At 49.9% G+C, this 24,499-nt stretch overlaps 6 protein-coding genes across 6 annotated transcripts; 3 read left to right on the top strand and 3 right to left on the bottom strand.

The window, feature by feature from the left end:
* Positions 1-3,949: 3,949 nt before the first annotated feature.
* BDR25DRAFT_223566 (uncharacterized protein) lies at positions 3,950-6,219 on the bottom strand (the record flags this gene model as incomplete). The annotated part of the gene is made up of 4 exons (XM_033685112.1): positions 3,950-5,308; positions 5,360-5,736; positions 5,785-5,948; positions 6,002-6,219. 4 exons carry the CDS (start codon positions 6,217-6,219, stop codon positions 3,950-3,952), a joined length of 2,118 nt encoding a protein of 705 aa, XP_033547976.1.
* Positions 6,220-8,373: 2,154 nt separating this feature from the next.
* On the bottom strand, positions 8,374-9,915 carry BDR25DRAFT_324984 (phosphoserine aminotransferase; the record flags this gene model as incomplete). The annotated part of the gene is made up of 5 exons (XM_033692190.1): positions 8,374-8,444; positions 8,731-8,959; positions 9,054-9,611; positions 9,645-9,878; positions 9,913-9,915. 5 exons carry the CDS (start codon positions 9,913-9,915, stop codon positions 8,374-8,376), a joined length of 1,095 nt encoding a protein of 364 aa, XP_033547975.1.
* A 447-nt stretch (positions 9,916-10,362) lies between these two features.
* Positions 10,363-13,054, top strand: BDR25DRAFT_260510 (homoaconitase). The gene is made up of 2 exons (XM_033686657.1): positions 10,363-10,423; positions 10,484-13,054. Exons 1-2 carry the CDS (start codon positions 10,373-10,375, stop codon positions 12,950-12,952), a joined length of 2,520 nt encoding a protein of 839 aa, XP_033547974.1. The 5' UTR covers positions 10,363-10,372; the 3' UTR covers positions 12,953-13,054.
* A 1,501-nt stretch (positions 13,055-14,555) lies between these two features.
* Positions 14,556-16,493, top strand: BDR25DRAFT_223842 (uncharacterized protein; the record flags this gene model as incomplete). Its single annotated transcript, XM_033685127.1, has 5 exons — positions 14,556-14,794; positions 14,880-15,389; positions 15,462-15,618; positions 15,678-16,010; positions 16,065-16,493. The coding sequence occupies 5 exons, from the start codon at positions 14,556-14,558 to the stop codon at positions 16,491-16,493; spliced, it is 1,668 nt and encodes a 555-aa protein (XP_033547973.1).
* A 557-nt stretch (positions 16,494-17,050) lies between these two features.
* BDR25DRAFT_260505 (maltose permease MAL61) lies at positions 17,051-19,049 on the top strand. The gene is made up of 2 exons (XM_033686656.1): positions 17,051-17,744; positions 17,804-19,049. Exons 1-2 carry the CDS (start codon positions 17,162-17,164, stop codon positions 18,913-18,915), a joined length of 1,695 nt encoding a protein of 564 aa, XP_033547972.1. The 5' UTR covers positions 17,051-17,161; the 3' UTR covers positions 18,916-19,049.
* Positions 19,050-22,934: 3,885 nt separating this feature from the next.
* BDR25DRAFT_303263 (uncharacterized protein) lies at positions 22,935-24,279 on the bottom strand. The gene has a single exon (XM_033689974.1). It carries the CDS (start codon positions 24,217-24,219, stop codon positions 23,056-23,058), a length of 1,164 nt encoding a protein of 387 aa, XP_033547971.1. The 5' UTR covers positions 24,220-24,279; the 3' UTR covers positions 22,935-23,055.
* Between the last annotated feature and the right edge of the window lie 220 nt (positions 24,280-24,499).

Below are 24,499 nucleotides of genomic sequence, written 5' to 3'. Positions count from 1 at the left end.
AAGGTAATAGGAGCTATAGTGAAGGTAATAGGAGCTATAGTGAAGGTAATAGGAGCTATAGTGAAGGCAATAGGAGCTATAGTAACCGCAGTAGGGGCTGTTGAGGCACAGGGAAGGAAGGTTTCTGTACCAGGAATGCGACAAACCCCGCTGCGTAGTTTCGAGGTCTCCTATCCTGGATATAAAGTGCGTAGCTCGCAATTCGACCGTATGCAACGCCAGCAGTTATGAGGGCTAGGTCCCACGGACTGTTGGGAACGTTGACAACAGAGTCCCATTTCTCTGTGTTTCAAAAGGTACTAAAGGCGCACCTGGGCCACAGGAAGGCGTCATCCCTCCAAGCAGCTTGATCTGTCTATTCTCCTATCCCTTGATCCTACCACTCTACTAAGAGGAATGGGATATAAGGTCAAACACTACCCAACCTTACTCTCCCCCAATATATTTCCCAAAATTCTCCTCTTTTTTTAGTCCATAACCGGGGATTAAGACTTCCATAGCTGAACCACATAACTACCTTCAAAATCCCACTGATTCCAAGGTCTTCTAATAAATGGCTTGTTTTGCTTCTCCTGCTCCTAGTCATACTTCCGCAGTTCATCGTGCCGCTTATCACTAGTGCGGTTAACTAGAGTCCTTCGTTGGAGTTTCGTTAGACGCTACGGTCGATGCAAGCTGGAAGCACTGAAGCTAATCCTACTAGCCTGTTTCACTACTATTAACAAATGCCGGACAAATATGCGGCGGTTTGAAGTGCAGTCGCGCATTCTCAGCATGTCATGGATAATGTGCTGGGCGTTTATATACCTATATACCTATAAATTCAATACTTTATCATGCCATTGTTCTCTGCATTCAAATCTACTCTACTATATTTCCCACCATACCCCCTCCAGAAAGGATTTTGAACATCACTAAGGCCTCCAAGTATGGCGAAGGGGAGTCGGGGATGTTACTGTCTCAAGTGGACGAGACACCACTTAGGTACGGCAATGCTGTCCTCTTTAATCCCGCTGATAGGCCTGGCCTCTATAATGCATTATCGCCTAAGAACGATTCAACTTTTGTCCAGCGTTTCCAACAGGAAGTAGTACGATTGATACTTTTGCTCTACCTACGATCACGTGAGGCAAACAAACGTAACTACATTTTTAACTGTTACGATTCGATTGATGAGGCTTAAAGGTGAGCAGTATACGATTGAGGTAGACTATTTTGAGATGGCACTTGATTTCCTATGTATACCCCCCACGAGCTGCGACTGCGAGAGCGACTGCGAGAGAGCCTTCAGCGGGGGGAAAAGGACAGTTACTTGTGACCGTAATCATCTCTCAGGCTCTACAATTGAAGCTTTGCAACTCCAGAAGAACTGGCTACGTTATAAGGTTGTTTTCAGTGAATTGAATAACCTCGCGTGCCATATCAAGAGTAAGGGGGACCCTGCTACTCTAAAAGCTTTAACAGTTACGTCGTAACTTTTAGTGAAAAGTTGAGAAGTACAAGCAGCTTCAATCGAACCGTAACTCAATCGTATTGACCCCTGCTGTCAGGTGAAGCAAACAAAAGTATATGATAAGTGAGACGTAACTTGTCTAGAAAGCCTGAGTCGAATCGTACTACTTCCTGGTGGAAACGCTGCTTTTGTCATTTAAAGGCCGACAGACTACAAGGAGAGCAGAATCATGTACGCAATGATACTTGCGGGAATACTAGGTGCGGATGGTAGCCCTTGGGTCAACTGAGATAAATTCCAAGTTCGCATATCTAGAAAGATACCGAATATTATATTCAAAGGGGTGCATAAAGGGAACTATGATTAGCGTTACCCGTATGCTATTGTCAACTTGACAGCTAGGATAGTCAATAGCCCAACTGGTACCTATGTCTCCGATCGTGTCGTGGACGCTGACCTTCCGAGAGCCGAAATGGAATTAAAGGGTGGCTTAAGGTTATGAAAGCGATGTCCCTCATGCCTAATATTATGAGTAATGTAGTGATGATGAACCCCATAACATTTTTTTACCTGGACGAAATAGAAGGGTATCTCGATAGACCGGTATTCGTACCACGGAGCCTGGGATATGTTTCATCAAATGTACAACATTAATACCGGGAAGATAAAGGTGCGATACTACAAGCCTAGAGTTATTCCCTCCGTATCAAAGGCTAGGTTATTCGCTTGGCTAGCGCTCAGCGTGTTATTAACGCTTTTAGTCATGGGTTTAGTCCCACGAGAAAGGCGTTCTGTGAGAGGAATGTGGTGTTTAATAGGCCTGTTGCCCACCTAGTCATTAATGTGAGGGAAGTGTTAGAAAAAGGTTAATGGGATTAACAGATATGGCGGATGTTGAAATGGGGAGGGGATTAAGGAGGCGCAGTTAAGAAGGAATGAGGGTCACAGATTTCATCTTGTACCTTCCAACATAGAATTCGTCTAGATAAATGATTCGTAATGGTGGTAGACCTTTGCTGGACACTAATCACCTACTCTGTTCTAGCGTTAGAGTATTAATGTAGCCTATTGCACGGAATTTCTTAGCAAAGTATTGATCGCCCAGCATTAGGAAAAAGTAGAAAAGTAGTTGCTCTCCTTAGATTCTTAGCGACAGGAAACGCAGACCTTCCTGTCACTATTCCTTAGGTTCCTCCTCAAAACATATTTCTCATTTTCTGTCCTATTTCGATGTCCACTATTCCATAATTCAGTTTTTCTCAAGGGCTAAGCTCTATCAGAGAGTTTTTGGATAGGTCACATGAAGCACTCAACTTAGCCCCCATCGACTACCTAAGTTTGTCGCATCTCAAATCCTGCACACCACTCCTTTCCCTCTCCTAGGATCCTTCCAAATCCCCCCGTGAGCGCGGCGGCAGTGGCAGCAAAACGGAAGGAACTGGGGAAGAACCCTCGGAAGGGTCGGCTCGGGGCGAAATCCCACACGAGTGCACACACCCCGAGAACCAGGAGTTTGAAGGATGAAGAAACCAAAGCCCAAATACGTCACCCCTGTAGCCGATGTTTGATCTCCCCCTAAGCGATACATCATTCTGTCTCCACCTTGCGGATAGTCTTGGTCTGTATTTTGGTCGCGGCCATGGTCGTAGACAACCCTGCCATGTTAGTCTCTCACAACCCATACCCTGCAATTTACAAGACGAAGAGCACATCACAACGCTCAAACTGGCATGCATGATATACATTGAAAATGTCATTCCCCTATCAATCCATCCATCACTCATCTCGTGGGCAGCGTTATACAAGCGTTCGAGCCCATTACAGCAGTCCCCAGGGCCTCGAGCGCACGCTATCTATACCCACATCTGTAACACCAAACAGCCAAACAGCTACCTACAGTCCGACCCTAGGGGTGCTGGTGTGGTATATAAAGACCCCACCCAACCTTAATCTTAATCCCTTGAAAAAGTGTAGCGAGTAGTGCAGTGCAGTGTGTAGCGTAGTAGCTATAGCCTACCTAAACAGGTGGGCTTCCCAGAGCAAAAGCAGAGCAAAAGCAAGAGCGAAACTGTCCCGTCCTTGCGTTCTTGGAATTATGAGGGAAGGTAGCGAATCGATGATGAGGATGGTGCAAGACAAAGTTGAAAGACAAAGAAGGGAAGAGAAAGGAGTGAGTGTATGCCGTGTGGGGTACATGTGCTATTGGAAGACAATATGAAGTGATGAGGTAGGAGTTGTGGGTGGTGGATAGAAGTGTGTGATATGTGATGGTGTGATGTGATAGCGACAAGGTATGCAAGCTGTGAAGTGAAAATCTGAAACCCGCCCCCGAAAACGCCACAGAAAATGCCTTGTTCCATCTCGCCCCACCTACCCGAAACTGAAAACCCAAATCATGATAGTGTTACAAGGCTCTCGCCGAATCCGATCTACAATCTCCCTTTTTGCGTTCTGTATCCGTGTTCATCTCTCTCTAGGATTGGAAGTTATGGTAGCTCATATCCAACCATTTGGTGGAGGACTCCTTGCCATTGTTCCGGCACCCAATGGTATCCTTGCAGTGGGCGAAGGAACAGTTGGTGATCTTGTGCTGATGGGCGACCGTGCACTAGTCGGTGACCTTGTGGTAGCCGACCTGGGTGGTGAGGCTGGAGAGACCGGATTCATCCTCAGCCCACTGACAATACCAGGTCTTAGGGGTGGTTGAGAAGCTGGTGGTGGACTAGGGTAGGCAGAGCGTGGCGTAGGTGGTAGACTCTTATCACGTGCTGTTTGAACGTCTGATGGACCGACCTCTTTGGCCAGCACTGGAAAGACTGGTGTTTTTCCTAGGCCCGTCTTTGTCGGAGATGTTAAGCGGGGTGGCTCGGGGAAATTGAGAGAACTAGGGATAGAGATAGAACTAGGATCATCGCTTAGAATATCGGTGCTAGATGACTTCGAAGAGGGAGATTGGATAGGAAGACCGAGGGACTCAGAGCTGGATAAGTCGCTGTTGTCGCGTCGGAGGGGAGGGGCACCTGGTATAGCAGGTGACATTGCTCGGTTGATGGCAGTGCAATTGGCAGCAGCAATAGCAGCGGGGGCAACTGAGAAGCGGAGGCCTATTTGGACCGTCGCACTGCTGTCCGTGCTCTCGTCGCGGCGATGTGGGCGTCCAGTGAAGAGCGGTGGTGGCGCCGCTAGCCAATTGAAGGCTTCGCTGACGTCTGTCACTGATTTAGCGTCCGCGAGAGAACTTCGTCGGGTTTGACGTCGAGCAGCGAGGTTGGAGGATTTCTGTGGCGAGTATACTGTCGCAGGCAGGCGAGGAATCTCCTCGGCACGCGTGGGAAAGAGGGAATAGGAGGACTTCGAGCGCTTGTGGAGACCAGTTGAACCGTCCTTTGGTTCGGCAAAGTATGTTGTCTGGATTGGGTCTGGTGGGAGGGGCCATTTAGACGGATCAATGGGGCCTTGTGATTGCATTGAACCTGGGCTAAGGGGTGTCATCTTCTCTGGTCGAGTGAAGTAGTCGGCATCAAATTCATATCGATTCTTCTCTGGGCCGACATCAATGAGGCCTTGACGGCTGTCCGGACGACGTCCACCCTGCAAAGCTAGCGGGCCGCTAATGTTCATTTCAAGATCGCTAGGCCCAAAGAATCGGATCCTCGGTCGTTTTGTCTTTGGGGCTGCGGTCGTCTCCCCGACCGGTTTGATAACCATTCGGGTGGCATTCACGCGGAGGAAGAGATGAATGAATGCGATAACGATCCCAGAACTAAAGAGAGAGATCTCAGCAATTCTTGAAGTGGCGAGTGTATTTAAGAAATCTCGTCGATGGGCTTGAATTTCGACCGGGAGAACGAGAACCTATGTCACGTATTAGCTAGTGCGACTGCCGCAGTGGCTAAGAACACATACGTAGACCAACGCAGCGACCAGGAGGTAGTAGCACATCCGCGATGCTGCAATTCGCTCATTTGGGTCGATATCGGAGGTTCTCATTAGTTGGATGCTGATCAAAGCCGCAAGGAGGAAGAAGAAGAAGGTCAAAATGCTCAAAATGACGATTGAAATGAGCTCGTATCGCATCGGAAACCAGATGAGACTACCCATGCAGCGGGGAAACATTGGCCACACGACTGTAGGGATCCAGGTCAGGATGACCAGAAATGAGAAGACTCCCATGCAGATCGACACACTCCATTTCCCTCGCGGTGCGAATCGTTCGTATCTGAAGGCCCTTAATGCCATCTCGAAGCCGAAGACCAGCGTAATGTAGCCCACGATGAACAGCGCTGGGGGATATTAGGGACAAGCGTCGACCGGGAGACATGTACACATACCTGGGAAAGTGACCATAGCCAGTCCTCGACATTTAGTAGATAATACACTATGGAGGGATGTGCTCTGCACCGCTACGAATATGATTTGTTGTATAACCGCACCGCAAGCCAGTGCAAGTGGGAAGGTCTCGGCGGGGTGGACGTTTTCGAGAAGATAGAACCGCCTGGCGATTAGTTAGCTTCAGTTTGGTGTGGAAACCTGTGCAATGTTACTCACCGTTTCTTCGGTGTGACCTTGACTGCAGCCACCCTCCTCGCATCTGAGATGATCCGATGAACCGTCAGTAGGGTCAACGCCAGACTGAATGCCCCAAGTGTCAGATGCATCGTCCGCAGCGTCTGCACTTGTCCCAACTGTAGCTTTGCAATCAGCGCCCTCGTTTGGTTCTGTGCTGTCCAGGGCACCTCATGGACGGCCGAGTTATTGAGGGTCATGTTAAAATGCGACCGGGCGTCGAGTTGATTGTGCGGGGTCCATCTTTCCATCTTGTCCAACTCCCACTAAGAAATATACAAGAAGGATAGTGTATCGCTGTGGACCAGCAGCGGGTAAAGGAAAGGAAAGTCTAGGTATTCATGGAGGCAACTGATGTTGAACAAAAGGTGGTAACCTGTTCAGCAATCAGTTGTGAAGAGTGCCTGAACCTGTCAGCGGTGAGAAGGGAACAAAAAGAACGTGAGCATGAAAGCAGTTGACCAGGAGGCGGGTATGAGACGTCAAACAGTATATGAGAAAACTTGGGGAAGAGACCAGTAGGGCAAGGTTTCGAGACAACGGTCCTGAGGCGTCTGTCATTCCGTGAGGTAGTGAAGAAGCATTGGCACGGTCCAAATTAGGTCATATTAGAGGCCGTAACCACGGACGCTAGGTCGAGATCGGGTTTCAACATCATGCAGGCCGCACACCCTGGTGGAGCCCTGGCGGCGGGAACAGAGAGACCCGTTGAGAGACAATTGCACGAAGCCCTATGGGACAGCCACTAGATGCCTGCTGTGGAAATTGACCCACTATGAATCAGTGCGTCCGGTTTGCTTGCGATTGATGTAATGGTCTATGTGGATGGGTTTTTTTTTTGGTGCTCTTTTTCCTCTCACAAATCTTTTCACGTTAGATCTTCGCGCACAGTGAGCGCTTGCCCTGCGAGGGGAGTTTCGTTTCTGCCATCTCTCACGATCAAGGTCCCCTGGTGTCACCGTTCAGGCGCATTCAGGAACCGTGGTGGGAAAAAATGGGAGTGGTGGTCGGTTCTGGTGGAGGAGAGGAGGTTGGGGTTGAGTTCTGACGCTTGGTGGTTTAGGTCTGCATCAAGATGCTCGCTTCCGGGGTTGTGAGACGCCAACACCGCCAGATGTCAATGCGGCAACCAGCCGGTCCGGGACCATCCTGTTCCTAGGGACCTTAAGAGTGCCATGCATGAATTTAGGACAAATAAATTTAGCCAGTGGGAGAAGGGTGAAGAACATCTAGTGCAGCCGTATTGGTTGAGGCCAACGGAGAAAAGTCGGCCAAGCCTGAACGAGGCATGCAAGCGAGCAAGATGCGCGCAGGGGAAGAAGGGGATTGATGACAATCTTTTGACGACGTGGCTCACCCTCGCTACGTTTGTCGACAAACCTTCCTTTGGTACAGCTCATTTTGGATACGAATGAATTGTTATCGTTGTCACCTGCCACGTCGGCGCAATTAAAGAAAAGGGAGAGAGACGGGATTGTGCAAATGAGCTCTGAGGAGCGGCTCAATTCCACCAGGGCTGCACCTCGCAAGCCACGGCCACGTAGGAGATCGGGCGGAGCATACCGCTGCAGGTGGCAACCACAGTCTGGGGGGACCGTGGTTTCAGCAATCCAGTGGTGGCGAGGAGGCCGAGGAGGCTTAACTGGGTCTGTTAAGAGCGTGTTGGAGACGCGTGGAGAGAAAAGGCTCGATGCCTGATCTGTGGCGGATGTGCCTGAGAGGTGCGACGCAAGGGCCAGCAAAGCTTGGCCTGGACCCCTACCACTCCCACAACTGCTACCCCTCCTGTCTCACAAGGACTCCATTCCCAGTAATCCGTGGCTCGAAAACTGAGCCTAAAAACCCCACGCCTAGACAGCCTTACGGATATGGAACGGGTGGTCCTATGAAAAGATTCATATACACCAAGGCATAATGCCCAACCACGTGAGGAATTTTCGAGAAAAGCAATCAGTGGCACAACGCTGTTTCCCACTCAGTCAATCTTGGTACAGTGTGCCTCAGTATAAACATCCGGTCATGCACTCTATAACGGTCTCTGCATATAGGCAGATACTCGCCGTCACAGAGCGTTGTGCTCCCAGCGTAGGCATGACAGTGAAAGCAGAATAGGGACACGGAAGTTGGAAGAAGTAGCAGCGAGCACGGGATAGATTGGGTTCGTCTTTTGCTAAAAGAGGGTATCATGTTGAATGAGGTATTGGTTTGGAAAAGCCAACCAGCCAGATACGCCACCATGGTCCGATGCCAGAGCGAGCTGAACACCAATGCGCAGAGGGCTTTTAGATATTAGAACGCTTGTTGATAGAACAATGTCGCGAGCCTCTCATCATGCCATGGTACGATTCAGTTTTTCATGCTGCTGTTGCATAGTCCTCGAGATACGCCACGAGCGCTTTTGCGCCTTCTGCAGAGACCGCATTGTCTGTGACACGAAACAGGTTAGCCTTGCTTCTTCTTTGAGCAATATGGAAACTCTTTTGTGGGGGGTATGACAAAACTAAGTGTGCGGCCTCGCAGCCTTGGATCAGCACACGGAATCGGATGAGCTGCTACTATGGAGACCTCTCAGGGCATAGTGCATATATAGCATATGCGAGTACCGGTATGTATACCCTCCTCCGCATGTCGTGTCTGAAGAAGAGGCATGTCTGAAGAAGTGACATGTCTGAAGAGGATGGCAATAATAGGGAAAGTAATTATAGACGTACAATTGCTTGCCCGAATACCACCAACGCTGCGATGACCCTTGAGACCAAGCAGCCCTTTCTTTTCGGCGCCAGCAAGAAACAATTTCTCGTTTTCCGCATCACCACCATGAACCCTGAAGCAGATGTTCATTCTGCTGCGGACCGCCTTGTCGGGGACCACTTGATAGACGTTAGGGTATTTGTCAAGCGTCTCGTAGATCAGCCTTGCTTTGTCATTTGAAATAGCTTCCTGACCACCGATCTTCTTGGCACCGAAATTGCTGACAAGCCCAGACATGACTTGACCCGCGACCCAGACATCGAAAATAGGCAAGGTGTTATACAAGGAGTTCCAAGACGATGGGGCCTACGGGCAAGTTGAGCGCTCTCAGTAAATCTGGCGATGCAGGTGTCGAGGCTGGCGCAAGCAGGGACTTCCGCAGTATCGCCATCGCAATACCAGTGTTGCCAACATTCTTTTGCGCCCCACCAAAAATAATGGCATACTTTCGCACATCGACCTTCCGAGAAATAAAATTCGACGACATGTCCGCACAGACTAAGAGAACATCCTCGCCCTCGAGGCTGCGGGGAAAGCTTGGAAACTCGACGCCGTCGACTGTTTCGTTGTCGCAGAAAACCAGGGCGGGACCGCCGTCCGACTTTCGAGGTGTGAGATTCCAGTCGCCCTCGGGTGGGATCTTACCAAACTTCCCATTGTTTGCCTTTCTGGCATCCAGTGCAACATTAACGTGCTGCGCCCCGACTAGACGAGCTGCTTCTTGGGAGGCTTTTAGCGACCAGGAGCCTGTGACGAGGTAGTCAAGCTTCAACTCCTCATCGACCACCTTTCTCAGGCGCTTCAAAACTTCAGCCATGTCATCGCCAACCTCTCCCGCGATCTTAGCCCGCTTCTTCTCTACTCATATGGAGACCAGGTTGTAGACGGTCGCACTGAACTCACCGCTGCCCCTGCTTTGCAGGAACAGGATCTCGTAGTCATCAGGGATGTCCAGAAGAGTAGTGAGGGCCTGTTTCGCGTCGGCCAGGATTTCGTTGGCATCTGGAGAGCGGTGAGAGATCTCGCAAAGTCCGATGCCTTTGTCTTTGTAGTTGAGAAGCACCTGCGAGGCCTTCTCAAATACGGCAGTAGGGGAGGGGTGCGGGGCCTGCACCGAAGTAGTGTATGTCTGAGCAATTGACCATGTTGGCGACCAGGAAACTTTGGCGATAAGGAGTGGAAGAAAGGATAGTTCAGCAGTAGAAGTAGAGTAAAGGAGCTGAACGCAATGTAGAGTGACTGTTGCTTGAGCGCGGGATTTTCAAATGCGTCTCATGGAATGACTCCAGCCTTAACAAAGGCCGTCCGATCTCGGGTGGGCAAACCACACCAATGGCGAACAGACTATATGAGCTCAAAAGAAATGAATTTTCAAGGCATGTTTCCCATCGTTACCCAGGTGGCTTCTACATGGCACATGATCAGATTGACGGAAGCAATTGCGTGCAGTTGGTCGTGCTCCAATCGACGGGGGCAGAAAGACGATGACCGACACCGAAATCGGCGGGGATGGTGTAATAAGCTTAGTCATCACAACGCCTGGAGAATTTCTGAGGGTGGAAGTCAACACCACGATCCTCGATACATTTTCTCCAAACACCAATGGCCATGTCACTGCGGGCGGCAAGATTTTTAGGCCGCAGACAAACTCTGGTATGTTCCAAAGGCCTTATATGCCGCCAATTGAGCGAGGCTGACCACGCCTTGGTTTAGCCTCGAGCGAGCCTACCTCTCCGCACCACAGCTCAATTCCTTCGCCCCATTGCTGCCCAGCGCACATTCTCCAGCTCTCCGTCTCGCAGGGGAGGCCCCGATGTCTTTCCTTCGATGCGAGAAGGCCCTGCGGCCAATTTTCTCTCGACCTTCCAACAAAAAACGAAGGTAGCACAGACGCTCACCGAGAAGATTGTGCAGAGATACGCGGTCGGCATCGCAGAGGGAAAGCTGCTGCGATCTGGCGATTATGTCACGCTCCAGCCACACAAGTGTATGACACATGACAATTCGTGGCCAGTGGCGCTGAAATTCATGTCCATTGGAGCCACCAAGATCCACGACCCGGAGCAGATCGTCATGACATTAGACCATGATGTGCAAAACAAGAGCGACAAGAATTTAAAGAAATACGCCCAGATAGAGGGGTTTGCCAAGGGCCAGGGCGTGGTCTTCTACCCGGCGGGGCGGGGCATTGGACACCAGATCATGGTCGAAGAAGGCTATGCGTGGCCGGGAACCTTGGCTGTAGCTTCAGACAGCCATTCCAACATGTATGGGGGTATCGGGTGTTTGGGCACGCCCGTTGTGCGGACCGATGCTGCCAGTATTTGGGCAACGGGCAAGACATGGTGGCAGATTCCCCCCGTAGCGAAGGTCACATTCACTGGCATTCTCCCTCAGGGCGTAACGGGAAAAGATGTCATCGTCGCCCTGGCTGGATTGTTCAATAAGGACGAGGTTCTGAATCATGCCATCGAATTTACTGGGAGCGAGGACACCTTACGGAGCATCCCCGTGGACGACCGCCTAACAATTGCAAACATGACGACCGAGTGGGGTGCTCTCACTGGCCTGTTTCCGATCGACTCAGTTTTGCATGGCTGGCTTAGAATGAAAGCTACCGATGCTGCACTATACGGTGGCGACATCATGGACCATCACCAACAGCAATTTATTCACGACCGCATCGACAAGCTGTTCACAGCTACGGGGATCGTAGGACAACACACCGGTCAAATCTTCCAGCCCGCGTTGGCTGCCGATAAAGGCGCAACATATGCAAAACACCTATTCCTTGACCTTTCCACGTTATCCCCGTATGTTTCGGGCCCTAACTCAGTCAAGGTCGCCACGCCCTTAAACGATCTGCAAAACCAGAACATCTCCATCAACAAAGCTTACCTAGTATCCTGCACAAACTCCCGAGCGTCAGACCTAGCCGCCGCTGCCAAGGTGTTTAGGGATGCTGCCAAATCCAACAACAACCAAATCCCAAAAATTCCAAATAATGTCCACTTCTACATTGCAGCAGCATCGCTCCCGGAGCAGCGCGCCGCCGAAGAACAGGGTGACTGGCAGATCCTTCTCGAAGCTGGCGCAAAACCTCTGCCATCGGGTTGCGGACCTTGCATTGGTCTTGGCACAGGTCTTCTCGAACCCGGTGAAGTTGGCATAAGTGCAAGTAACCGGAACTTCAAGGGTCGTATGGGATCTCCCGACGCCAAAGCTTATCTTGCAAGTCCAGAAGTTGTTGCTGCCAGCGCACTGTCTGGGAAGATATCTAGCCCTGGGTGGTACGAGGCTCCGGTTGGCTATACCGGCGTTCGGCGTGGCGAGGGCGATGGAATTCGAGAGGAAGATCGCATGATGACCATCGAAGACATGCTCGAAAAAGTAATCAAGCAAGCCGATGAGATGATTGAATCAGTCGAAAGCGCATCCGTGGAAAACCAGTCCATCAACCCCGCAACCCCCTCCCCTACTGAATCGGAATCTCTCACCGAAATCCTCCCCGGGTTTCCGGAAAAGATTAGCGGAGAAATCATTTTCTGCGATGCCGACAACATCAACACGGACGGCATCTACCCCGGAAAATACACATACCAAGACGACGTGACACAGGAAAAGATGGCGGAGGTGTGCATGGAGAACTATGACCCATCGTTCGGTGCTCTCGCTAAAGCCGGCGATATCCTCGTTTCTGGCTTCAACTTTGGCTGCGGAAGCAGCAGAGAGCAAGCCGCAACGGCTATCCTAGCCAAAGGCATCCCTCTTGTCGTCGCAGGCAGCTTTGGCAACATCTTTAGTAGAAACAGCATCAATAACGCTCTCATGGGCGTCGAAGTCCCGAAACTCGCTAATCGTCTCAGAGAAGTGTTTTCTTCAGCATCCTCCCCGCCCAACCCCTCGCAGCAGAGTGTAAAAGAACCCTCTCTGAACGGCGAATCGCTCGGCTCTCCTCCACGATCCGCTGTCGCGCAACCCGCACAGGCGAAGCAGCTTACAAGGCGGACGGGCTGGACGTTGGAGTGGGATGTCAGAAGAAGCACTGTTAATGTTCAGGAAGGTCCGAGTGGAGCGAAGTGGAGTGTAAAGGTCGGCGAACTTCCGCCCAATGTACAGGAGATTATTGCGTTGGGGGGTCTGGAGAGTTGGGTTAGGAAGGAGATTGGTGGGGCATCGTGAGGATGAGATAGAGAGCTGCACTTACAAGCTAGTGGTGAGAGGGGGGGAATGTTGTGTATACCCTTGTGCTTGCATTTGTGGGAGTTTTAGGAGGACGTGAGCGGACAGTGTTGGTGTATTTAAACTTACTACATGAATGTAAATAATAAAAGTTTTTATAGATCTTTGACACAGATGTTGTGGGCCTCTCGGGGGTGTTTGGAAACCTTTTTTGATATGCTATGTTGTTGTACTAGAGCCTAGTGGCCAGAGGTGTATTTTCAAATCGAAGTTTATCACACAAGCTCTCTATTAGCAGCCAGACTACGTGCCGTCTAACAATGCCATAGCTGTCTAGCACCATATTTGTCTACACTCCCACTACACATCTAAATAGGTATTTGTCAAGGATCTTAGTCGACAACTAGACCTTCAGTTAGCATCTCTTTTGTGTGACTTTTGCAGCTCGAGAACCTTGCAAGAGCTCTTTTCAGTTGCTTATGCAAATAATTTGGCCAGTAGCTAAGCCAACAAAGGTGTTCATTTATTTGATTGTGTGCAGTTTCGTGGATTCTAACCTGCAGGAGTTAGTATAACAACAGCGACAGCAGGTGTATACACGTTAGAAGTGCAGGGATCCATCTCAAAATTCGCTTAAATATCCTGAGGTCCAAGTTGTTAAATGAAAGCGCTGGACGTCTAGCGAAGGTTTCGGTGTAGGCATATTGGGACTTCAAGTGTGGATTGGTCGTCAGTAGTCTACTGTGCCATCCTCCTAATTCTTAGAAATTGAACGAATTCATTTTGTCGCCCCCATACGAAACTATAGCCCTTTGCTTTCTCCTGCAGAAAACAGGCAACAAATATCAAAGCCCCAACTCTAATCTATGATGGACTGCACGATTGTTCGTGTTTCGAATGTGCGAATGTTGCCAGGTAAAATAAAATTACACAGATTTAACATCAGTTTCCCTCCCCAATGCCAATCCTGTTCTCTAAATCTCCGTACGATGAATTATGTACTCAGGCTCGTCGAATAGCTGATAAATACGAAGGTAAGTGGAGAAACTCGAGATCGGTCGTCCGCGATCTCCGACCCCTATCCCGACGTCTTTTTCGCTCCATCCCACAGGACACAATCATCTTATCTAATCGCATCGCCCGCCATCACGGATTCGGAAGTGAGATCCACCCTTCCAAACCCCATAGCGTTAGACATCGGCACAAGATTTTGGCGATGGGAGAATTGCCGAATAGCGAGCCTATCGCAAGGTCAGGAAAAACGGTCGATTGAAGGGCGTGCGTGCGTCGAGCGCGTTCAAAATTCCGCGCTGATTAATTTTCTTCGAAAGATTGCTAGTTCTGTCGGTGGGGGTGGAGGAATTTTGCAATTTGCTTGACCAGGTTCTTGGATCGAGGAGAGCTCTGTGGTTGGGGAACAACTTTATCGAGATCCATTAAATACTTCGGTTGAGGAGTGGAAAGATTCTTCATCGACCGAAGTTCACATACTGCCCTGCCCTAGCTTCCTACTTCCTCCCACCTCTCGTAGGCTTCCGATTTCGAACAGGCATTCTCAGAAATGTCAGCCTCGGATTCTCTGCAGACGCAGACGCAGATGCAAATGCACGATCCCGAGCTCGGCGATGGCGATAACGATGGAGCGCCACCAATCAGAGACCCGAATGCACGACCCGAATGCTTCAAATCCACGATCCAAGAATGTTTATTCGTCATTTCAGTCACCATGGCTGTGGCCATGACGGCCTTTCTCATAGGCTCAACTACAGTGATGTCGTCGTTTGCAGGAAGGGATTTGCACATGACGACTGCGGAGATTACTTGGATGAATGCTGCCCCTTCGTATGGTCACACCATTTCCCCTTACTCTCTCTATATCTCCAATTGAACCACGCCTTTGCTATTCTGAATCTAACGAAGAATGCAGCCTATCATCAGGAGCCCTCCTCCTCTTCTTCGGCTCCATCGCCGACCTCTTTGGCAGAAAATCCATGTTCATAGGCTCGATGCTACTCTTCTCCATCTTCTGTCTTGGCGCCGGATTTTCTCGCTCCGGCCTCACCCTCGACATCCTCAACGGCGTCCTAGGTATCTGGTCTGCCTCTGCCGTACCTCCCGCACAAGGGATGCTAGGCGTCATCTATGAAAAACCATCACCGCGCAAGAATAAAGCCTTTGGGTGCTTCAGCGCAGGCAACCCGCTGGGGTTTGTCTTTGGGAGTATTTTTTCGGGGTTAGCGACCCAGCTATTTAGTTGGAGGGCCAGCTTTTGGCTGCTAGCTATTGTGTATTTGGTGGTTACAATAGTGGCGATTTTTACGGTGCCGAATGATAAGACGGTGAAAGTTGAGTGGAGTCAGGAGACGGTTAAGAGGTTAGATTTGCCGGGCACTGCGATGACGATTCTGGGGATCGGGTTGTTTTGTGCGGCCTTAAGGTATGCTTCCCCGCCCTATTCCTTACCGATTGTGGTTGAAGGGCTGTTGGATATTGGCTGATGCAGAAATAGTCTTGGGGGAGATGCGCCACAGGGTTGGAAAACGCCTTATGTCCTGGTTTTCTTAATTCTCGGTATTGCGCTCATTGTCTTGTTCGTGATTTGGGAAATCAAGTACCCATACGCCATGATCGATATGAAGATTTGGAAAGATCGGGATTTCTCGCTCGTAAGTGCGATTTTTCGCTACATAGTCTTCGCCTAAGAGTTGAGACTAATAAAATGTAGTTGCTTGCCATCCAGTCCTTTGGTTTCATTGGTTTCCCAGTCCTCTCGTTTTGGCTAGCACTGTACTTCCAGACGGTTCTGGGATACTCGGCTTTAATGACCGGCGTGCATATGCTGCCGATGGTCACCATGGGCTTGCTAGCAAATCTTGTTGCAGCTCTCATTCTGCACAAAGTCTCGAACAAACTTCTCATGGGGATTGGCGCGCTTGCGTATGTTATCTCCTTCGTTCTTGCTGCCGTCCAAAGAAATGGGGATTCCTATTGGGCGTTCTCATTCCCAGCACTATGCCTTTGTGTGGTTGGCGCAGACCTTCAATTCAACGTCGCAAACGTATGTCCTCCACCGTTCTCTTCTACCTACCTTGTTCATACTTACCAACATTAGATGTACGTCCTCTCCTCAATGCCTCCCTCGAAACAATCCATCGCAGGCTCTCTCTTCCAAACCCTCACGCGTCTCTGCTCGGCCGTTGGATACGGCATTGCAACTGCTATCTTTAATGGTGTGCAAAGCTCTCCCGCAAGGTCAGGCTACTACGCCAACAACGCCGTCGAGCCGTATGCGGCTACTTTCTGGTTTTCGGCTGGCGCGGCGGCGCTAGGGGTACTATTTGTGCCGTGGTTGAAAATTGGGACGCAGGGGCATCAGGGGGATAAGGGAAGGTTGACCGAGAAGGAGGATGAGAGAGAGAAGGTTGATGACATTGTTGATGTTTCCGGTGTTGGGGAGAAAAGCGGCGAGAAGGACGATTCTGGACCTAAGGGAGATGCCGCGGGTACGCTAAAGGATAAAGATATCGAGGCGAGCGTTTGAACATTCACCCTGATGTTGGCTGCATGTTTGTGGGAGAGGGCGCCATTAGAATTTAGACTATACGAGTTAATAACGCCATGGACACGGAATTCTAGACTCCCAATTTCCCGGATTTTCCCCAGCCGGAGCATATTCCGCTGGCCATTTTGAAGCCCCAGCCATGACCTCGGCAGTTCTTGACGCGAATCTTGTCAACGTTGGAAGCCAGCCACCATCTCGGTACCGCGTCCGGCAGCCCAGCTCAGCCTCTTCTGCCTCGCGGAGGAAATTCCCGCCGCATATCTCACGTTTCCAAACGTCTGGGGAAAGCAGCGTGAATGCAGGACAGAGGCTCCGGGGTCTGGAATATCTGTCGGTCCGAGTCCTCGGTGCAAAAAAATACTGACCACTAAGGAGCGCTAGCTGGAAGAGGAAGGTATCTCCAACACCATGACTACTTCGAGGAAACCGGCTCCACCTGTACCACGCGACCAGAACCCTGGCTCTGCGTGTGCATCCTCCCCGCAAAATTTTATACTTAAACAGGACGACATCTCCTCGTTTTTCGTCCTGCGTTCCCCAGATTCCAGCGTCCAAGGATTCCTGACGCAAGATTGGTAGCATCCGGGCCCGCAGCGCGTGGCGAGTTTGAGAGCTGTACAGTTCATATCACTTGATACGCGACAAAAATGGCAGAAGAGAAGGAAATCCAGCCAGCGGGGCCGACCCTGCACTTTCCCGAAAAAGACCACCTCACACACTCCAACGCCATGGACAAAGTAATCCACAACGCCAAATCCGCCACGGACAAAGAACACAAAATGACGCTCTGGCAAGGCATAAAACTCTACCCGAAAGCTGTAGGTTGGTCTGTCCTCATCTCAACCTGCATCGCCATGGAAGGCTACGACGTGTGTCTTCTGTCCAACTTCTACGGCTTCCCGCAATTTAACAAGAAATACGGGGAGCGGCTGGCCGATGGTACGTATCAGGTTCCGCCACACTGGCAGGCTGGGTTGAGTAATGGTGCAAATGTGGGCGAGATTATTGGGTTGTTTATCAATGGGTGGGTTAGTGAGAGGTATGGGTATAGGTATACAGTTATGACGTGTTTGACGTTGATTATTGCATTTACGGCGATTTTCTTTACGGCTAAGGATGTTGTTGCACTGCAGGTGGCGGAGATTTTATGTGGGATTCCGTGGGGTGTTTTCCAGACGTTGACAATTACTTATGCGTCGGAGGTATGTCCTGTGGCATTGAGAGGGTATCGTAAGTACACCCGTTCCATTTCCAAACCAGAGGATGGAAGAGCTAATACTTGGTGATAGTTACAACGTACGTCAATTTCTGTTGGGGCCTGGGTCAAGTTGTCGGTATTGGCGTCATCAAATCCATGCTTCCCAGGGATGATCAATGGTCCTATCGAATCCCCTACGCTCTCCAATGGATGTGGCCTGTTCCTCTTCTCATTGGAGTTGCCCTGGCCCCTGAGTCTCCATGGTGGCTCGTACGCAAAGGCAAGATTGATGCTGCTAAAAAGTCTCTCCTGAGATTGACGAGCTTGAATCGCGAAACCGACTTTGATGCAGACGAAACGGTTGCTATGATGGTCCATACAACAGCGCTCGAAGAGAAAATCACCAAAGGCGCTTCCTACTTTGATTGCTTCAGAGGGACTGACCTCCGTCGCACGGAAATCGTGTGCATGGCCTGGGCGATCCAGAACCTGTCCGGCAACGCGTTTTCAGGGTACTCGACATACTTCCTAGAACAGGCTGGCCTAGAGCCCTCGAAAGCATACGACTTCGCATTGGGGCAATACGGCATCAACATGGGCGGTGTATTAGGCGCATGGTTCCTCATGACCCTCGGTCTTGGACGTCGAACACTATATCTCGGGGGTCTATGCGGTCTCTGCACAATGCTCTTCATCATGGGGTTCCTCGGTCTCGTCCCCCACGAGCACAAAAGCCAAGCCGCCCTTGCAACCGGCGCAATCATGATCGTCTGGGCGCTCTTCTACCAACTCACCGTCGGCACCGTATGCTACTCACTCGTCGCCGAACTCTCGACCCGTCGGCTGCAAATCAAAACCGTAGTTCTCGGCCGCAATCTCTACAACATCGTCGGGATAATCTGCTCGGTGCTTTCACCCTACATGCTTAACCCTGGGGCCTGGAATTGGAGCAACTTCACGGGCTTCTTCTGGGGCGGGATTTGCTTCTGCTGCATTATTTATACGTATTTTAGGATCCCGGAACCGAAGGGGAGGAGCTTTGCAGAGCTGGATTTGTTGTTTGAAAGAGGGGTGAGTGCGAGGAATTTTGCGAGTACGAGGGTGGATGTTTTTGATGAGCAGGTTGAGGATACGATGGCTTTTCATCGGTATGAGGAGAAGGTTGGGGAGGTGCAGAGGCATATGGAGGTGGTGAAGGTGTAGGGAGGTGAGGTTAGTTGGCGTGGCTGTTGAGCATTTCATTTGTGGTTCAGCGTTGGAGATGATTGCCTGGAGCAGATGGTGCGGCGCTTTGATCCTTCTTAACGGGAGGCATTATTGTGATTGGGATATTGGAGGTTGTGTAGATAAGACAATGACTGATGCAAACGATGAATGAGAACACTGTACAAAAAGTCCAAAATAGAGATGTTCGAGCCTGACAAATGACCTTGGAAACGAGGACGTTAAAGGAACCTGAGTGGCGAAGCGTCTGATGAGGCCTTAATGAGATCCACATCATATTGAATATCTGAGGCTGGGGTTAAGGACGGCGCTGATATAGTGTGTTCGAAAAAGTGGAGGCAGAAAGTTGTTCTGACCTTACAGATCCGTAGAGAATGTTAAGAGATCGCTTACTCTCCTAGACAAAGAAAAAGCTGCTTGTGTTGCATGTTAAGGAAAGAAGGAGCTGAATGCTTTAACCATTGTACTCCCTTAAATTTTCTACTCCTACGACTTCTGAACTCATATTTGATTCGAAGACCTGTATGGAGCCGATATACCTAAACTCTAGAGTATATAGCGCGCCTCTTAACTTATCAATTCACTGGCCACTCGTGACAAGGTTAGGTTTGGAGAGAACGTTGGAGCTGGAGAGGTTGCTGGATATGAGGGGAGTGGGTGGGATAGAGATGGATGTAGGTAGAAAGCATTAAAATATATAGGTAGGATATTAGGTGTTGAGGTTTGACCAGGTAAGATTATTACCTAATTGAACACGGGAAAGTGGAGAGAAGTGGCAAATATGAATTGTATCAGTTTCCTTCCAATCGTTCTTCGCACAGAAAGTCGGAATCCATGCACGTGAAGATGCGGTTCCGCGACCAGGGCTTCCAACGAGGCGTAGTACTGTACGATTGGGCGATTTTGAGGCCTGTACGGGTGAGATTTTGTGTACGTTCGTACGACAGGGGGGAGGAGAGGTAGGTGTACGTATCGTAACTGTTACGGCTCACGTGATCTGTACGAGTAGTACGATTCGATTAAAGTACGCCGTACTCTAGTCGAAACAGCTAAGACTATGGGTCTCTAGGGACGCAAGATTAAGGTCTAATTAACTATAAAATAACTAGTTCTCCCTAGTAACAAGAGCAGATAGGACTAGATGAGGCCTGTAAGGCGGCAAGAGGCGTGGATAGATAACTCTGGAATAGAAAATGGTCTGTAATAGGCATTTTTGAGACATCCGTACTACGTACCGTACCTAGGGCATCATTAATCGTACGGTACGGCTCACGAACTCGGTACGTTCGTACTGAACACGTGACCGTTACGGTTCACTTTGTACGGACCGTAGTACGGCCCGTTGGAAGCCCTGTGGACCGCGACCCTTTTCTAGTTATGATAAACCGGCGCGCCATTCGCCTAGTCCTTAGATTTACAGCAATGCCACTGTGACAATACAATTAATGCTACCCAGTTGAACACCATCCCTTCCTCGTAAACAAAGTGTTTTCCACAAATTATAGCAGTAATCAAACTCACCGTATCTGTCTCGCTATAGTCCTCCCCACTATTCTTCTGATCGATACTCGTATATACAGTCCAACCTTCCTTTCTAATACCTCCATTAATGGATCGCACGGTCATGGTTTCCGTTGCCCTTGCTTGCCAAGGGGGTACAAAGAGCTTGATCTCGTAGACGCCGGGGGGTGTGAAGAACTGTGGGATTAGATGTGACTATTACCCAAACGGGAAATTAAGAATGTCTAGATTGTGGGTGTTAGGGGAGGGGTGTTAGTGTAGTGTTAGAGTGAGTGGGTATATAGCTGAGGAGAGTGGAGTGGATTGCCGCAGACAGCATTGGAAACGTAGCAAGAGGATAGAAATAGAAAATAACCCGAAAGAAAGATTGCGAGTGTCCTGGAGGCTTGGGAACTGTCAGGGGAGAACAACATACAATCTACCAAACACCAACAGCCCCCACTCCCACTCCATTCCTTCCTCTGCAAAACCTCTTCCCACCGAACAACTAGCGTATCTTTATCTGCTTTCTTCTTACTATCAACCATACTCAACGTCAACACCCACCTTCCAGATATAGCATGGCCAGTAACCGGCTAACTAACCTCTGCGCTTCAATGGCCTCACCACATCATAACTGGTGGCTGTAAATTCTAAATTCGTGGCTTCCGCTGTAGGGGCGCTCATCTTAGATCCCGCGTCGCCAGAGGGTCGGGGTGGACCGGGCTAGGGTGAGGAAGAGGGGGAAGGAGAGGACAGCGCTTCCAACGAGGCATAGTACTGTACGATTGGGCAATTTCGAGGCCTGTAGGGGTGAGATTTCGTGTACGTTTGTACGGCAGAGAGGAGGAAGAGTAGGTGTATGTATTGTAACCACTACAGCCCTCGTGATCTGTACAAGTAGTACAAGTTAATTAAAATATGCTGTACTCTAGTTAAAACGGCTAAGATTGTAGGTCTCTAGAGATGCAGAATTAAGGTCTAAATAACTGTTAGATAACTAACTAGTTTTTTCTAGTACGATAAGTTAAGACGTCTAAAACCTTGCTTCTTGCTACCTTATACAAACAATTTAGTTGTAGCAGTCTACCACCTTTACGCGCCGTAAAAGCCTTATAAGCGCTAACAGCAGAGCTAGAGGCAGATTACCCTATCCTACATCTTTAAAAGCGTAAAATCTGTGCTATAAGCCTACGCTTTCATAAGGTATATCGCGTAAGAGAGCACATGGACCTAGTATCGCGCCTGTGTTTAGGACCTGCAGCCTGAGACACTTAGCGCCTGAGCTCCCACTATATAGGCAGGTTCTCTGAGAGCTTCTCGTAGTCAATAGACAAGCTCCTCGATTGCTCCCTGATCAACTTCGCGACAGTATAGTTACCTTACAATTCAGTCTTACTCTTTGCTTAGAGACCTAATTGCACTAAGAGTTGTAATTATAGTTCTCTAAGAACTGCTGTAATTAATCTTTACTCACAGACAGAGTACTTTTGGATAATAAGGTAGAATGTATTGAGTAGAGGGCTCTTAATTTTGCAGCTTACAAAACAACATAAAATAGATAACAGGGGTACCTAATTAACTACGTAGATGTAACCCCGTAATAGAAAATGACTAGTAATAAGAAAATTTAATATCTCCGACTTTAGGTAGGCAGATTAAAATGCTTAGAAAGGGATTTAAGTGTTCTAATACAACTGTTAACTAATTAGAGCTTAGAGAACCTTTTAAACGCTCTCTAAAGGCCTGCTGCTTGCTATAGCCATTCTACTCTTCTAGAATTACTATACAAACTTCCTAAAATGGTAGTACACCATGTACTACGTACTAAACACGTGACGGTTACGGTACACTGTGTACGGACCGTAGTATGCTCTGTTGGAAGCCCTGATCTGAGAGGAAGACGAGTCGGTCTTCCACGTGGAGCGAGAGAGGCAAATAGGGTGCAGAAGGCGGACTGGGGGGATTGTGCTAAGGGTGGTGGAGGGGTAGCTTTGGGGAGCGCTTTTGCCGTCGTTGTCGTCCTTGGTTGTCCCGCCTGTGGGGTATATTGGACTTTCGACGGATCTGGGGGAGAGCTCTCTTGCTGGGAAACATGTTGATGGAGTTCTTTTCCGATAAAGCTGTGGTAGAACTAGTGTAGAATTAATATCAAAGAATGATTGAATGATTTTGTGTGGTGTTGCTGTGAATTTCAACCGCTGGCGCAGAAGGCGGTCTTGACCCGGTAGGCGGCTTCTCTCCGAGTCCAATACACAATGACAGTATTGAGCAAATACGGGAGGTTGTTATTTAAGAGCTAGTGTTCTATATATATATCACGTCCATCTTGTCAAGGCTCACTGTTTCGGCATTGGCGCAGTTTACACTCCAGATGAAGAACCACACGTTGACCCACTCCCGCTAGCTTGCCCGGATCGCACTTCATGGCGTCTTCTCCCACGAACCAAGCTCAACGAGAATGTAGTAGTGTTTAGGAGAAAGTGAGGGCCAAGCCTTTCAATTCTGATTTTGCATTATCTAATGGTTTGCAGAGGGAGGGTATCAGATTTCCCTTACTCCCTACAATAATCTCGCCATGCCGAGTACTCAGTACGCCCTCGAACATATTCCATTTACTCACAGCTTAAAAACCCTCCAATCGCCCAAATCCATCTGGCCCAGCACGCCCCCCAAAGGGCCCTGGACCTCCCTCCCGCCAACCCAAAGTTTCTTACCGGCCCAATGAGCAATAAATCCATCGGGTCCCGACACCAAAATAACTTTTGAGCCCTTCTCACCGTGGTCATGATGAGATTGGGCATCCACGTGTAACCGTTTCGCTACATCTCCCGGGCTGATGAAGTGGTTTTCTTCATCGACATAGTATGAGATACTCAGACCCCTTGTATGAGGCGTACCGCGCGTCTTCAGGGATTCGAGTTCTTGGACGATGATGCCTTTGCCCTTAGCTTCACTGCTGTGGCCACCGACGAGCGTCTGCATCTGTCGTTGCGTGTGCAACGGCACTGTCTCTGTCCCTCGGGCTCTCCCCCAAAACAGCCCCCTCCACCAGGTAGACTGCGGCTGCAGCCTTAACATCCTTACTGTCTCCCCATCGCCCTCATCACCATCACTCACGCCCCCAGCACACTCCTCCCTCCGCCTATTCGCCCAAAGAATCCACATCCGACTCCCTGCGCGCTGTCCCAGCGCACGCGCCACCTGCATCGCAGGCGCAATGCCGGTCCCGCCGGCCAGGAAAATAACCTCCTTGATATCATGCGGCAGCTCGCATTCAGTATTCGGGCCTCGCAGTTCAACAGTAGATTGCGGTGCAAGCGTGTGGAGGTACGTCGACACTTCCCCACCTTCCTCTTTGCGGATTAGGAGGCGCAAGTCCTCTGACGCATGTGCGTCGTCATCAGCACCGTCCGCATTGTGCGATTCCGGTGCAGCAGACGGTGGTGACGTCTGCGACAGTGGAGGCAGGGGCGTGTACGCCCGAGCAATCTGCAGCTGCGGCTGCTTGACCTGCACGCTCCAAACGCTGCGCTTCCAGCCCTCTTTTAAACTCTCGGGATCTCTACCGCCTTCTCTATTCCGCAATGTGAATATTGCGCTTGTCGACGACACTGGCTGTTTGTGTACAAGGGTGTATGGGGTAAACGAGTGCGGGTTCAGCGAGGCATCAGACGAAGATGAACTGGAGTATCGGTAGGCAGCGCCGCCAAGAGCGGAGGTGCCGAGGACAATGAGGGCGCCAGAGTGGGGGCGGAGGAGGATGGAGGGCAACCAGGACATTCTGTTTAGGGGAGGGGCTACCTCAACGGCTGGCGTGGAATTGGCATTGATGAACGCTTTGATGTGGAATCTTGGAAACCGCGAGACTCTGCTTAGGCAGGTGCGGTGGGCGGGTCGGTGGCGTCATGGCCCGAGCTTCGTCCCGCGAACGCCTCTTTAGGATCACGTGCCTTGTTCCTGTCGAGATTCCATGCAGAGCTAGGGCTTCCCTCGCTGGCATTGTAGCAGCCATCTGTAATTGGTACAAATAAAAAAACATGTTATTGAAGACGGCAATAAT

Source organism: Lindgomyces ingoldianus (assembly GCF_010093535.1).
Source record: "Lindgomyces ingoldianus strain ATCC 200398 unplaced genomic scaffold BDR25scaffold_14, whole genome shotgun sequence".
NCBI lineage: Eukaryota > Fungi > Ascomycota > Dothideomycetes > Pleosporales > Lindgomycetaceae > Lindgomyces > Lindgomyces ingoldianus.
This window is presented reverse-complemented; position numbering and strand designations above follow the sequence as displayed.